Below are 16,183 nucleotides of genomic sequence, written 5' to 3' on the forward strand. Positions count from 1 at the left end.
GTTTTACATGTGGAAAGAAGGATCATTTGAGCACAGATCTGACTCTAAATTCATGCTCCTAATGGTTTTATTATATTTTTTTAGCCTTTAAAAACTGGATGAGGTATCTTAACAATTTTTTAATGTTTCTTATTTTTAATAAGTAATACATTCACATAGTTGAGAAATTTTAAGAGTCTAAAAAGATTCACTGTAAGCTAATAGATTTTCTAGCTATCTCCTTGCAAGAGGCAGTTAAGATTTATTATATCATTCCAGAAATATTCTGCGCATATCGATCTGTTGTGTATACTAGGTGTACCAGTTAATAATGCGGATTTTGTAATCAAAGAAAACACGATAATTTCAAGAGAAACATCAAAAGTGCTTTATTCAAAGTAATGTCCATCGCTAGCTACACATTTCCCCCATCTTTCAGGTAATTTGTGGATACTGTCTCAATGGAACTTTTCTTGTTTTGACGCAAACCATTCAGAGACCCAATTTTCCACTTCTTCGTACATTTTGAAGTGCTGCTCAGGAAGTGCGTGTGCCATCGATCAGAACAAGTGGGAATCTGAAGGAGCAAGGGCTGGTGAACACGGTGGGTGGGTTCATACTTCCCAGACAAGATCCTTTAATGTGTCTTTAACTGGTTTTGAAGTGTGTGATGGTGCATCATCATGAAGCAGAATTACTTTGCCGTGTCTTCTGGCCCATTCTGGTCGCTTTACGATCAAAGCGGGGTTCAGATTGACCTGGACGTTCCTTGTCTTTCACATTGAAATCATCCCTTTAAAAGCGTTTAAACCCGCGCTCACAAGTATCCTGAGATGGAGCATGTTCACCATAAGCTTCCCGAAGTATATGATCACTTTCAGCAGCACTTTCCTTCAAAATAATGAATTAAAACTTCCCACAAATGCTTTTTTTGGCACAAAATTTGACATTTTTAAGCGTAAAAATATCTATGATGTTGCCTTGACTGGTTTGGCTCAGTGGATAGAGCATCGGCCTGCAGACTGAAGGGTCCCAGGTTCGGTTCTGGTCAAGGGCATGTACCTTGGTTGCGGGCACATCCCCAGTGGGGGGAGTGGGGGGAGTGCAGGAGGCAGCTGATGGATGTTTCTCTCTCATGGATGTTTCTAACTCTCTATCCCTCTCCCTTCCTCTCTGTAAAAAATCAAAATATATTTTAAAAATATATCTATGATAACACCTTTAGAAACTTTGACATATGAAGTTTTGAAGCTTGTTGTCAATACAACAAAATAGCATACATATCAAATCGCATATATATCAACATATGTGTAACTCCATCTATTGAAAAAATCTGCATTATTAACCGGTACCCCTAGTATACAAATAAGGCAGAACATTATTTAGATGAATTTTAATTTTTACAGAATCCTCAAAACTAGGTGAAACAGGGAAATATTTTTTCTAAAATGAGACTAAATGCTCAGTCAGAGCTGAAATAGCCCTACTATGTGTAGCATATTTTAATTTTGATTAAGATGAAAGTTTGGCAGTTAGGGTACTGAGCTAATCGATCATTTGGTTACTTGACTTTAGGTGAATTAACCAAGACATGAAAGAGTAAAAATGAGTAAGAGGAAGAATGCCCAGGCCGAGCCTGGGAGGTGCAGTAGCTACAGTGGCGGTGGCGCTGTTTTGCCAGTTTGTGCTTCTGCTGCTTGTACTGGTGAGAAGTCATTGGTGAATATGAAACTCTCTCTTTCCACAGATTGCGCCTCATGTCAGTAGCAATGGACAGCAGCAGTTTCATTCAGTTTGATGTGCCCGAGTACAGCAGCACCGTTCTGAGCCAGCTAAATGAACTCCGCCTACAAGGGAAGCTGTGTGACATCATTGTCCACATTCAGGGTCAGCCATTCCGAGCCCACAAAGCAGTCCTTGCTGCCAGCTCCCCATATTTCCGGGACCATTCAGCATTAAGTACCATGAGTGGCTTGTCAATATCGGTGATTAAAAATCCCAATGTGTTTGAACAGTTGCTTTCATTTTGTTACACTGGAAGAATGTCCTTGCAGCTGAAGGATGTTGTCAGTTTTCTGACGGCAGCGAGCTTTCTTCAGATGCAGTGTGTCATCGACAAGTGCACCCAGATCCTAGAGAGCATCCATTCAAAGATCAGTGTTGGCGATGTTGACTCTGTTACCGTTGGTGCTGAAGAGACTCCAGAGAGTCAGAATGGAGTTAAAGATGGCGGCTTCTTTGCCAACCCAGTTGAGATCTCTCCCCCATATTGCTCTCAGGGACGGCAGCCCACCACAAGCAGTGATCTTCGGATGGAGACGACGCCCAGCAAAGCTTTGCGCAGCCGCCTACAGGAGGAAGGGCACTCAGACCGAGGGAGCAGCGGGAGTGTTTCCGAGTACGAGATTCAGATAGAGGGGGACCATGATCAAGGGGACCTTCTGGTGAGGGAGAGCCAGATCACTGAGGTGAAGGTGAAGATGGAGAAGTCAGACCGGCCCAGCTGTTCCGACAGTTCCTCTCTGGGAGACGACGGCTACCACACTGAGATGGTTGATGGGGAACAAGTTGTGGCGGTGAATGTGGGTTCCTATGGTTCTGTGCTCCAACACGCATACTCCTTTTCCCAGGCGGCCTCACAGCCAGCCAGCGTGTCAGAAGCTTTTGGAAGTTTGAGTAATTCCAGCCCATCCAGGTCCATGCTGAGCTGTTTCCGAGGAGGACGGGCCCGCCAAAAACGGGCTTTGTCTGTGCACCTGCACAGTGATCTCCAGGGCTTGGTGCAGGGTTCAGACGGTGAAGCTGTGATGAATAACCCTGGGTACGAGAGCAGTCCCCGGGAGAGGAGTGCAAGAGGTCACTGGTACCCCTACAACGAGAGGCTCATCTGCATTTACTGTGGAAAGTCCTTCAACCAGAAAGGAAGCCTTGACAGGCATATGCGACTCCATATGGGAATCACCCCCTTCGTGTGCAAGTTCTGCGGGAAGAAGTACACGCGAAAGGACCAGCTGGAGTACCACATCCGGGGCCACACTGATGATAAACCATTCCGCTGTGAGATCTGCGGGAAGTGCTTTCCATTCCAAGGTACCCTCAACCAGCACCTGCGGAAAAACCACCCAGGAGTAGCTGAAGTCAGGAGTCGCATCGAGTCCCCTGAGAGAACAGATGTGTACGGGGAACAGAAACTAGAAAATGACCCATCAGCCTCCGAGATGGCCCTAGATTCCCGGATGGAAATTCATACAGTGTCCGATGCTCCTGATTAAGATGGTAAAGAAGTGCACCCAAACAAAGCACATTAATCCATGCATATTTGTGATTTGCTTTGTTGTAATCTTTAGTTTTCCCAACCATCTGGAAATCTCTTGGTCTCTTGGCAGTTTTTCTAAGGGTTCTGGAAGGAACACTTCATTGTGTTTATTCTTCTTCCATCCTCCCTTCCCCAAGGAGCTCAAAGCATGAAGGGCATCATATCCAGGGAAAACACAGGCTGACAGTATTCCTCTTTGGCTGAACTCTTAATCCAAAATCTGCCAGTGACTTAGCTATGCCAACTGGTTGACCCTGTATTCTCTGCCAAGAGGCATACTCTCGCTGGGCCATCACGCACTGGCGCCAGGGCGTCTCCATGGAGAGACTAGGGTGCCATCAGCCGATACAAATGGGTAACCTTTTCTAATTTAAAATTACTTTTACGGAATAGCTAGACAATTTATATATATATATAATAAAGTGATTATTATATATATAGTATATATATACATTCTCAAATTTGGTTTTATTCTGGTTGAGGTGAATGTAAGAGGAATATATAATTTAATACAATGTGAACAGGGCTTTTGACTCTGTCATCCCTACCTAATACGTTAGGGTTTTGCCCCTTTATTTCCCTTAGAAAAGAATGTTAATAGGTTTTCATATACATTAATTATTGTGTCCAAAAGCAAGCAAAGCAAATCACAGTGTTCATAGCTCTGCTTCATAACAAATACATAAACCAAATGCCATAAAACCTATTCAACTCTGGTTGGAAACCATTTGGAATTTTTGTTAGTTGTCCAGTGGGTAAGCTGGATGACCCGTGGTGCTGACCCTTTTTACATATTGTAGTGTTTTATTAGCCAGCCCCAAAGGAGCCGTGGTTTTCAGTGTTTTTACTGGCCTCCGAATCTACCTTCATTCCGTACTGTAGAAACATACACACCAGGTAACTAAAGCGAATCACTCTACCGTGAGTTACTACTCGCACTAAAGGAAAGGGATTTGTAGTTCTGTCTACAATATTTTCCAAGCAGTGTTGTAGGGTTTTATTTTTTCTTCTTTCTCTTTTCAAACAGCCAGTTCAGGTGCACAGCAACTTTTTCTACATGCAGTTCCCAGGGAAACTGCACAACTTGGAATTTGTACTTTTGTAAAGATATACTCTATGGGAATTGCAAGCAATATATCTGTCTTAGGATTGTGTGTGCTAACGAGAGCCTCCGTGGCTCCCCCACTCTCAGTGTTTCCTGCTTAAAGAAACCAACAGTTAACAAGCCCTCTGAGAGCCTCTGTGTGTCACCAAATCTGTGTGTGTCACCATTTATTTTTTTGGTCACGTGGTGCTATCTTTATGTTATGTATCTTTTAGGTCAGTATAGTTGTAGAAAATGTGAAATCTAAGGGGAATAGTGAATTTCAGTTTTTTCCCTCTCTTGAGTTTCTAGCTTGAAAAGAGACCTCAAAAACATGTGCTGGCAAACACATTACTGTATGAAAACATACCTGAGTCCTGTTGAATAATATTTTATTAGTGCTTTAGGAACTGTCTTCAGTTCTATATTTTGTCCACCCATGGGCTTTACAAGATTGCTTTGGTACTGTAACCTCTGACAGTAATTTGGTGATGGGTTTGTGCTGAAGGCTGCGAGTGGGAGGTCAGCGCTCCATACACTCGGCCTGAGAGCCTTGGCTCTGAAACTCGCGAGGTCGTCTCCTTGGGAGAACAGCACAAACCACCTGAGACAAAACAAACGAAGTGGCAACCTCAGAGGCTAAGAGTTAAAGGAAAACAAAAACAGATGTTTGCTGGTTTTCCATGCTTTTTTGACTCTTAAAATACCAAGAACGGTGGGGGTTTGGGGATTATTTTTTTGTTTTGTGGGGGTTATTTTGAGAAAAAATGAGTCATTCAAGCCCCTGTGTGCGACAGTCCCAGGGGCGGTGGCTGTGCAGCGGCATCTCCTTAGCACACGGATCTGTTCACGTGGCTGCTGCTGCTGCGCTCCACATCAGTGTTACTACGTACAGTTCCGCTCGAGTCCTGCTGCTCCGGGAGCAGCTCTTGCTAAATCGGGTATCGTATGCCTTTTTCCTGTCGAACTGCCTAAGTAAGGGGCCCGTCTCTCCCTGCAGCACTTGCTCAACCCCGTCAAAGCGGTGCGCCGCAGGGGAGGCTGGCACCCAGTGTTTACCCACTTAACTATGTCCTGGGGCTTCAGGTAAATGTTTGTGATTTATGTTTCCTTACATGAATCAGTTTGGCTTTGATTTTTTTTTTTTTTTTTTTTAAGAATGAAATGCAAAAAAATTGTTTTGTGATACAAAATTAGGTTGGTGGCAAGAAATTCCCAAATCGAGGACATGAGAGGTGAGGCTCAGGGAAGGCACCTCCTTTCACTCAGGCTTGGGGCCTTCTGGGAGGCCCCCAGAGCATTTTGTGACTGATCAGAAAGACCAGGTAGGAGGGGAGACACTTTGGGCGGGCGCCTCCAGTGTCCTAGTTCTTGTCTCCGTGTCTGTCTGAATGTTCTTTACACGGAGTTCTTTGTATATGTCAGTTTGTTTATCTGGTTTGAGTTTACCAAAGAGTGACTTATCCAAAATTGTCTTTGACAAAAATATACATTGCTTTGATTGTACAGTTCAGGTTCAAACATTGTAATGGGACTGTTAAGGGGCAGAAAATTGATTGAGTTTCCCTCGAGTAATCATAATTCCACATTTTGCAAGTTCCACTTGCTCCCATTCATGTTGCTAACACTTTACCCTTTCCACTGCTAGCAGTGTTAAGAAAGAATTCTCAAGCCATAACACAGTACTGTAAGGTTCCACAGGGCTTCGAGGGAGGCAGCGCGGAGGCCAGCACGCAGCCGTCGCCTCTGAGCGTGTGCGCTGCCGTGCTTCTCAGTGTGCGTGGCGGGTGAAAGATGACTCCATTCAGATCGGGCAGCAGCAATACTTGTGCCTTGTCACATGAGGATGTGCCAGGAGGATTAACGGGACCACAGAACAGAAACATTCTCTCCCCGAAGTTCACCTCACGTCTCCACAGACGAAGTACGCCGTGTAACTCCTTTTGGAAAGCAAAGTCCCTATTTCTGTACAGTTTTAGATTAGATGTTTCATTTATAACAAATGCAGAAATCAATTAAGATAAAAGTGATATGTGAAGAAATCTTTTACAGTAAAATATATCCTGAGTTCACCTAGGTCTGTTCATAATTGAGTCTCTTCTTGAGCTACCTTTTCCATACACAGGCAATGTGAAGACAGCGACAGTGTCCTTTCCTATAGGGTTTTACCTGTTATTACAAACTGTGAAAACACTTTTATACTTGTACTGTTTGTGGTTCTAAACAGTTATTTTCATTCTAATCAGTTCTCTACCCTCTAATTTCTACTAAAGCTGTAAATACATTTAGAAATTATATGTGTAAATATAGTATATGAAGACAAGTTAATTTTTGGTCAGCGGGAAAAACCTCCCAGTTGACCCTGCCTTGGCAGGTTTTGTGTGTGTGTGTGTGGGGGGGTTTTTTTTTTTGTGTGTGTGTGTGTGTGGGTTTTTTTTAAAAACAGCAGAGAAAGGATACTGTCGGTTCACTGTTAAGCAGAATATACTGTAGAACTAAATTGATCATTTTCAATCTTCCAGAGCATGAGTCGGTGTCTTTTCTAACGATAGCAGTTATAACCAAGTCTTTGTTTCCCCTTAGCCCAGACCATAGGCCTGCATATTTTTTTGCCTGTGGTTTTGTTTTTGCTTTTGTTTTTACAGCCTAGGCTCTAGGAAGAATTTACAGGAACACAAAACAAGGGCTGAGGAGGAAGTCATCTATGTGAATGAGCTTTACTTTAAAGAAATCAGTGTATTTTATTTTAACAACCTTTTCTATTAGTTACTGTGATTTTGTTATTGTCGTCGTCGTTGTTGTTAAATTCTGTGATGGTTTCCTGTGAAGCCTCCACTGAAAGGGACTCAAATATGCAACACCTAAACTATTTTCCAAGGGCACACGCCCCTTGAATGGTGCTTCTAGACTGGTCAGGGTTATTTATTAAATTTTATATATGAAAGTATTGGGGAACTATGTAAATTCTTTATATGAAACTATCTAGTTCATAAATCATAGATTTCATATTACTCAGTGCAACTGAACTAAGAGTTCAGAGGAGTCATTCACATTGTTCCAAATTTGTAATGGTTGTCACACGCCACATACGTCTTTTTCAGTAAGTGCCAGGGTGTTTCCACTGTTTCTGCCCAGTGCTTGACCTCTTGGCCCGGAAGAGAACCTGTGTTCTCTGGGTCTGCACAGACAGGGCTGTTGTAGTTCTTGATCAAGTCCTGGAGTGAGCCTTGCAGCAGATTCAGTACATGGACCTTTTGCTGCCCCTCAGTGACAAGTATGCTGTGAATTCAACCATTGGACTTGCTGCCCAAGCCTTTGGTTGCTGCCCTGACTATAGTAAAAGGTAAACTTACCTAGTTTCTTTGAGAATGACCATTTTCCTAATGTGAAAACCATCTATCTCTCTCACCACTTTTATTAGTAGGGCTAACTTTTTTTCCGTTATAAATGGTTGAGCAATTTGAATGACTTAACAGTGTCATTATCTTGCAATATAAACTGGTAACCTCACAACTCCACACTTCATCACCACATGAAGTAAATGAAGCTAGCTAAGCGGATGCTGTATCAACTAGTAACTTGCCATTAAGGATTATTTTATAGCATGAATTTAAGACTTATTTATTCAAATGATATTTTACTCTTGTATTCATTTTGTTTCAGATTTGTGACATGAATATTTCAGTGCTGCTTAATTTTGTTCTGAATTCTTGTTTCTTGCTTGTAAATGGCTTTTTTATGGTATAAATAAAGTCCATGGAAATTGCTGTTTGTAAATAAAAATGCTGCTAGAGCAAACGTGCTGTGGTCTCGCTCTGTGTCTGCCCCTCTTCACTAACAAACATCCGCAATGCCATAGTTTCTGTAACCACCGTTTTCGAAAGGTTAGGATTTCATAAACGCTCTTGTGCCACTGCGGTGCTGGGAAGAGGAGAAGGAAGCTGGTCTGTTTCTGACCTTGCTTTTGTGTGGCCAAGACTGGGTTTTCAGGGGCCCAGTGTGTCCTCAGGCGTCCCCAGGCGAATCCCTGTGAATCATCTCCCCACTGGCCTGCGTAAGTACCCTTTGGCTCCTTTGAATGTGTCTTGTTCTCCTGCCAGAGGGCTTGGAACTCTACTTGCCGTCTCCAACTTCTCCCTCAGTCTGTAACTCCTCTTCAGTTCTCAGCTCAGCGAGGGTTCCCTTCCCACAGCAGCCTTTCCAGGTCAGGCCCCTTTAACAGAGACTTTTATTGAGCTGGGTACCTGTCCTTCAGAACACTTACTTCAATTGGTAATTGTATATTGACTAGTGAGAATATTCAATTAACTAGAGGCCCGGTGCACAAAAACCGTACACGGGGTGGGGGGGGTGGGGGGGGCGGTCTCTCAGCAGGCCTTCTCACAGTTGGACATCCTTAGCGCTGCGCTGCTGCGGAGGCAGGAGAGGCTCCCACCACCACCGCTGCGCTTGCCCTGTGGGAGCGCACTGACCACCAGGGGGCAGTTTTTGCATTGAGCATCTGCTCCCTGGTGGTCAGTGCGTGTCATAGTGACAGTCATTCTACCATTGGGTCAATTGCATATTAGCCTTGTATTATATAGGACTAGAGGCCCGGTGCATGAAAATTTGTGCAATGGGGGGTCCCTCTGCCCAACCTGCCCCCTTTCACAGTCCGGGAGCTCTCAGGGGATGTCTTACTGACAGCTTAGACCCGCTCTCCCCGGGGAGTGGGCCTAAGCTGCAGTCTGGCCTCCCTCTGTGGAAGGCGACCAGGCCGATCAGGGGAAGGTGCCACCCCCATCACCCCATTGCTGCCTGAGCCCTAGGCCTTGAAGCCACCGGGGCTCACAGCTGCCTGAGCCCACGGCTGCCTGAGCCCCAGGCCTCGCAGCCGCTGTGGCTTTGTCCGGATGGACGTTGGAAGATGTCCACTCTAATTAGCATATTACCCTTTTATTAGTATAGATGTTTCTCCTAGCCCGTAAGTTCCATGACAGAAAGGACCCCAGACTGTTTCCCCCACCTATAAATCCTTAGCACAGGATCTGTCACCACAGCAGGTACACATTAAGGACTGAATGAATGAGCAAATGCATGTGTTCTGGGAGGGTTGAGCAGGACTGTTGCCTGGGAAGTGGGTGGGGATCAAACCTGGCTTCTACGCTGCTAGAGCCGGCTTGCTCCTTGGTGTAAAACCAGGTCTCTTCCTTCTCACTAGGGTTTCTTCTATATAGGTGAGTGGGCAGTGAGCTGGTGCACAGTGCAAGAGGTCATGTAGGAACCAGCTTCACTTGCCAGCTGGGGGCCTGGGGACTCTGAGGTACTCAAGGGTATGATGGAGAAAGTGCACTGACTTGCCAGTCTGGAGACCTGGTGTCCAGCCACCGGAAGCAGACACACTGAGTCAAACCTGATGTGCAGTTGAGCAGATGTATTGCTGGCGAAGGCCCTTGGCAGTAGCTGGCTCTTTCCATTGGTCCTGAAGTCATGGTCTGTCTTCATTTTTGTTTCTTCCAATTACAATACATACAGCTGGCCAAGCCCGCCTGGCTTTAGGGATGTTTATGGTATCCTTTATAATGTAAAGGACCATCACCAATCCCTTATTGCTTGCTGGTCTTCACCTCTGTTTCCTGGACCATTTCCTCAAGCCTCAATGACTTAAACATCTCACATGATGTTTTCTTTTTGTTTCTCACACCAGGACTAACTTGCATACCTTTTGTCAGCAAATAGGGCTCAATTTTCTCAGAACACAGGTGTTAAAAAGAGGCCACCTCCAAGGAAACAAATGTTGGGGGACATTACAACCTGGGGGAGTGCCTTGGAGCCCTCTCTGGGTGATTCCTGTGCGAAGCTGGGCTAGAGGTATAATGCAGTCAGCCCCGGGTAACCTGCCTGGGACAGCAGGCCAGAACTGCCTCCCTTTCCTCTCCAACTCAGACAGCAATTAGGTCCCTGCCCTCATCTTCGAAAGAGGTTGCTTACTAGGACTTCTTTTGCTCCTGCCTCTGCCCTAATGGAGCTCGGCTCTGATCAGTCTGGCTGGTCCTCTAGGGGAGAGCGACATTCCCCTTAGAGGCGGCCAGCTCGGTGTTGCTGGTGGCTGTGCTGTCTCCTCCAACTATGTAGACAAGCCCACCCCAAGCGTTGCTGGGGAGACAGTGAGGTCCTGGCACTCAACACATTTCTTCATCCCTTTTGGCCTCGGCCTTGGCACTCTGATCAGCCCTTGGGCATTCTTCTTTGTGTCCCAGTGCAAGATCTGCCCCTGTCGTACTCATGAGTGGCCCAACCCTCTGAGCTAGAATGGATTGCAAGTTTGTGCCACCTTCAGGTGCCATGTGAGTGTGTGTGTGTGTTCTCTAAAATGTGCAAATTGGAGGATAAATCATTCTGAATTGCTCCCCCTTTCCCAGAGTGCTTAACAGGGGAGGGAAAGACCCTTCCACTCTCGTAGGAGTGGGAAGGGACCACCCAGGCTCTCTACTCCCTGCCTCCCAATGCTGGGACTGCTGCAGTAGTCCATGGAAGTAAGCCCCAGTTTCTACCTGCTTGTGGAAACTGGCTGCCTCCCAAGGGACTGCATAGTTGACAGCTGTCCATGCTAGAAAGTCCCTCCTCCTCCGAGCACAAAAGCCACCCGCCTGGAGTTAGGCTCTTGGTTCTTGGTTCTTCTCCACAGGACCCCAGCACACTGCAAACAGGCAATGACAGCAGTCCCGGCTCCAAGGCCTCTCTTGGGCTTTCCTAGACTTAATGTGACTCTGGGCTATTTTTCCCATCCGCTGGGCCATGACATCTGTCTGCCCACCTCCCTCTACTCCGGGGTTTTCACAAACATTATTATGAGACATGTTTCCGACAGAATTTTGTTGGAATTGAGGTGGTGGAATCCATAACTTGGAAGAACACTTCTTTGGCAAACAAATTACTTTTGTGGGACTGTTATTTTAAGTAGCCTGTCTCTGCCAGACATTCTAGTCATCGCACATCCAGCTCCCTGGAGCTGTTTTCAGGTTTTCTGTTATTTTTTTTAACCCCTCAGCTCCTTCCCTTTCTCCCCTTACATCTCCAAATATTAGTGAGACTCGAAAGGGACCTTGAATGTGGGAGCTCTGGGCCCTGAGAATGGACCCTGGCGTCTGAATTTCCTGAGGCCTCACACCGTTCCCTCCATGAGCATCCTCTCCCTGGATGGTCCATTCTTCTCTCCAGGGCACTTGGGCTTTCCTAGCCTCCCGGCACTGGTGCTAACTCAGCTGGGCAAAGAGGTTCTTGTCTTGTATGTATCATCTTTGCAGAGGGGCCATTTGCTGGCTTCCTATCACTTCCTCTCTATCCTTTCAACACAACTGCCTCCCCACACTCTGGCCTCACTCACCCCTTCTTGCCTGCTGGACCCTGGCTAGGCTTCTGGTGAAATGGGAATGCTGTTAGGTGTTCCATAACGAAACTACTCATTGCCTTCTTTCCCTCCACTGCATGGTCCTCCTATTCCCAGAATGGGTCTCCAGGGACCTCCTGCCCCCACGCTGGCTGTGTTGTATGGCCCCACTTCCAACTGCATTCACATACTGCTGCAGGCACTGTGAGTGTTAGAGTTTTTCACCCTGAAGGTAGACCCAGCTCTTCTCTGTCCACAATTTTACTTGTGGAAATATTTTCCTCATGAAGTATCAGGTGCTGATGTACCACATTCCCAGCAGAGGTCAAACAAACTCTCATACTGTAAACAAGTGTCCTTTTAGCAACCTATTGAATGCCACATTTTTTGTATTTTTGAGGTTTTTTTTGTTGGTGATTTCTCTGACCCGCAGGCTCAGTGCTGAAGTGCTGTCTAGTGATCCCAAGCAAAGGAAGGCTGTGAGGTGCCTTACAGAGGAAACGCATGTGTTAGATAAACTTGGTTTTGGCATGAGTTAGAGAGCTGTTGGTCGTGAGTTCAATGTTAAGGAATCAACAATATATATTAAGGTGTCTTTAAACAGAAGCACACATAAAACAAAGTTATGTTTTGATTGATTCCCAATGATGTTGTGCAGAGCCTCACAGGAACCTAACCCTGTATGTTCCCTAGGAACAATGGTTTAATTAGTGTTCACAATGACTTGATAGGGCATAACTACTGCAAGTAACAAGAGTCGACTGTACTTTTCAGTGGTGGACTTTAACTAGTAACCTTTGTAGCAAGGAATGCTGGGAAATGGAGTTCTCCTAAGCATCCAGACTCTGTGATGATACATGGGAGCACATAGGAGGGGGAAGCAGATGCCACACAGAATTCAACATAGGGAAATAAATGGTCAGGGAGCTGAAGAGGGTTGAGAGAACCACCAGACTGTGATGCAAACCTGACTCTAAGTGAAGAAGGGCAGGGAAGGTAGTGTGTGGAAATCGTCAGAGGAGTCCCATTATCACCCAGGGACCTGTCCACCTTAGAGTTCCCGCCATGTCTGGCATTGGGTGCAGCCCATGTGTAGTCTTGCCTCAGTGCAAGTGCGTTATGGGTTTCAGAGATCAGTAGCTGGGCCCTTGGTCAAGTGAGCTCCCAACAGTTGGAGGTCTGCAAGGTGCATTCTCATGGCCACTAGAGGGCTAACTCACTTTCTCAGGAGAACCTTACATGGTAGGCACTCGGATGGTTACATCCGTATGACTGAGAAAACAGGTTTAGAGAGGTTTGGACCCTTGTGGAAGGCCACCTGGCTGGGAAGTGGCGAAGCCAACATTATTTCCAGGAACTGACCACATTGAAAATTTCACTCTCCACTCCTGTTCTTCCAGTTTCCCCCAGCTGCCCATGTTGATGGGTTGCCTTGGGGGCACCGCACTATTGCCACTGTTATCTGTATCCCAGTGATGTGTCCTTTTGTATATCCTCGCCTCTGTCTCCTGAGCCCCAGGATCTGGAGGAGCACTACATTCTAGAATCCTTGTTGCACCTGGGGCTTGGTGGCCTCTGCACAGAAGCTGTCTCTTGGGCACCAGAATAGGGTGGGTCGTGCCTCTGTATTAGTCATCTGTTGCTAGGTAACAGTTTTATCACAAACTTAGCGCTTAAAACAACATGCACTTATCTCCATTTCTGTGTGTCAAGCGTCTGGCACAGCGTAGCTGGGCCCTCTGCCTCAGGATCTCACAAGGATCTCCAGGTGCTGGCCAGGGATGCAGACTCATCTGAGGCTGGATGGCAAGGATCTGTGTCTGAGCTCAGATGATTGTTGGCATCATTCGGTTCCTGCAGGCAGCTGCATGGAGGGCCCGGGTTTCTTGCTGGCTATTGGCCAGAGACTCCTTACTGAGTGATCATCTCCATCGAGCAGCTCACTACATGGCAACTTGCGTCTTCAAAGCCAGCAAAAGAGTCTAATAGCATGACGGGTTATAATTTTATGTAACATAATCACATTCATGATTGTGAAACCTCCCACACTCAGTGAAGGGGATCACACAAGGCCGTGGACATTACAAGGTAGGGGTTATGGGGGCCTTGTTGATCAGCACCGCTAATGAAAATAGCTCCTTGAACTGTCCCAAAGCTTGGCTCTCCACGAAGTACAAATCTGTGCGGAGGCAGCTGGCCTGGAGGATCCCTGGTGGTGACTTCTCCTACTCTTCTCTCCACCTGTGGCTCAGAAGGTCCTTCCCTCTTTGGGAGTGACTCGGGAGATGCCGAGAGCTGCCCACGCCACCAGCACCACACGCTTTAACAGTGGGCGATACTTTATTATCTTCTTTGATGATTATTCATTTTTTAATGCGACATGGCAGAAAATTTCCGCAGAGATCTCTGAAGACTTAGAAACGACTTAATTTCAATTGATTTTATGTCTCTTCTTTCTCATTTGTTCCTCTCTATTTTTCTTCCACCAGCTTTCAGAAGCACAGTTACCAAATCTATCCATACTCTGATGTTATTGTAAAATGAATTTAAAAATTTTTTAAATGACGTTCTATTTGTCGATGTGTCCAAGAATCATTCAGAGGAAGGCCGGACCTAGAGCCCCCCTTCACTGGGAGGCAGAACAGAGGTTTGGTTGTGTGTGTGTGTGTGTGTATTTTTCCAGATTTCCAAGACTTCATTGACCTGTTTGCAACTTATCATCTCTGCGACTTAAAACAAATGACGTAACCTCTCTGTTCACCTCCTGGCACCTGGCACTGAGTGAAGGATTTGGGAGCAGGGAGACAGGAGACAGGCTCATTCCCCCGTTTTGCACCCGTGTGGTCTGGGGCAAGTCCCTTGGCCTCATGGGGCTTATTTTGCCCAGCTATAAAATAAGTGGTTGAACTGGAGGCTCTTTGAGGTTTCCTATGGCTCTGACGTTCTGTGTTCTGTGCCTGCCTCCGAGTTGTAAAGAATGGGCATTAAGGTGTCTCTCACAAAACCATTTTTTTGTTGCAAACGGTAAATCCTAGGTGGGGATTTTAGGGGAATTTGCTTGAGGCCTGGAACGCTCTATGGAGAGCGACATGCGAGGTCTATTTCTAGGAAGGGGATGGGCGTGGCGGGGCTGTGAGGCGGGTGTGCGGGCAGCCCAGGGGCCGATGAGAGTCCACCGCCTGGAGCAGAGGCCGAGTCCAGAGAGGACCACGGCTGCAGCGGCTGCGCACTGGCGCGCCCAGCCGGCCGCTTTGCGTGTCTCCGCCTTTGCGACCAGCTGATTGGGGGAGCTGGTCGAGAGCTATCCACCGATTGGCTGGGCGGCCCGCCGCTCAGGTCTAGGAGCGGACGGTTTCTACTGCGGCTGGGCACCCGCTCCGCTCCCGCGACGGCCTGCGCTCCAGCTGCGCCCGGCCCGGCCCCGGCCCGGCCCGGCCCCGGCCTCCGAGCGAAGGCGCCGCTGCCGCCTGGGCCGCTCCCAGGGCCATGAGGAGGCGGCGGCAGCCACTGCGGCCCGCGTCAAGGTGACCGGCCGTGACTGCGGCGGCAGCGGCGGCGAGAGCGGGCGGTGAGAAGAGCGGCCCGCGGGCGGGGCGGGGCCCTGAGGGCCGGGCTGGAGGGAGCTGCAGGTGCGGGAGGCGGGACCTGGAGGGGCCGCTGGACCGGGAGGGGCCTCGGCGCGGGAGGGGCCTCGGCGCGGGAGGCGGGCCCGGGGTTGGGGTTCTGTCGGGCGGGTTTACGGGCGCAGGGCCGGGGTCGGGGCCCTTCGGTGCGCCGGTCTGGTTGGAGCTTGGTTTGAAGGGCAGCGGGCGCAGGGACGGAGATGGGGGAAGGCCCACCTTTAGGTGCGGAGGCAGTTCGGTGGGGCTGAGGGGCTGCAAGAGGGGCGTGGGGTGGAGGGGCAGATGGGCCCCCTGGTTTGCCGGTGGGAGGTGGTTGCGAAGTGAGGCCGAAGCGGCCGGAGGGCTGGTGCCGGAGGGAACCACAGGTGCAGGGGGCGGGGCTCGGGAGACCTGCGGGCGCGGGGCGGGGCCTGAGTGGTCGCTGGTCCGGAAGCGGGGCTCCAGGTGAGGAGCGGGCCGAGGTGAGTGGTCCCTGGAGAAGGGAGTGCCGCCTTCCCCGCTGTCCCGCAGGGTTCGGGTGGCAGCAGGAGTTTTGGGCTTTCCGAGGGTTCTGGGGGCTTCGAGGGGTGCCTCTGGGCCAGAAGGGCCTGCCAGGCCTCCCTGGGCTTTTCCCGAGTCGAACTTGGGTCTCAGCTGCCCTGGTTACTTAGGCTGGCGGCCCCCCCTGTGCATCGCCATGCCGTAAGTGGGACTTGCCATTTTTCACATCTCGGGGACTTTTCCTGTTGCTGTTGCAGGGGCCATGCCTAGATTCGGGGTGTGTGTGTGTGTGTGTGTGTGTGTGTGTCTTTCATTCGATGAGCAGCTGTTGA

General features: G+C 48.1%; 2 protein-coding genes across 2 annotated transcripts in view; both read left to right on the forward strand.

Annotated features, from left to right (window-relative positions):
• ZBTB34 (zinc finger and BTB domain containing 34) overlaps positions 1 to 16,183 on the forward strand; it is a 36,701-nt gene that overhangs the window by 7,824 nt on the left and 12,694 nt on the right. Inside the window, exon 2 of the mRNA XM_081103398.1 lies at positions 1,727 to 3,255. Within this exon, the coding sequence (XP_080959524.1) occupies positions 1,727 to 3,251 (1,525 nt within the window). The 3' untranslated portion in view covers positions 3,252 to 3,255. The remainder of the gene's footprint in view (positions 1 to 1,726; positions 3,256 to 16,183) is intronic.
• The window catches only part of RALGPS1 (Ral GEF with PH domain and SH3 binding motif 1), a 226,500-nt gene continuing 225,570 nt past the window's right edge, over positions 15,254 to 16,183 (forward strand). The window contains exon 1 of the mRNA XM_081103397.1: positions 15,254 to 15,316. The gene's annotated coding sequence lies outside the window, so the exon portion shown is untranslated. The remainder of the gene's footprint in view (positions 15,317 to 16,183) is intronic.

This window comes from Myotis nattereri (genome assembly GCF_964212035.1).
Source record: "Myotis nattereri genome assembly, chromosome: 12".
Taxonomy (NCBI): domain Eukaryota; kingdom Metazoa; phylum Chordata; class Mammalia; order Chiroptera; family Vespertilionidae; genus Myotis; species Myotis nattereri.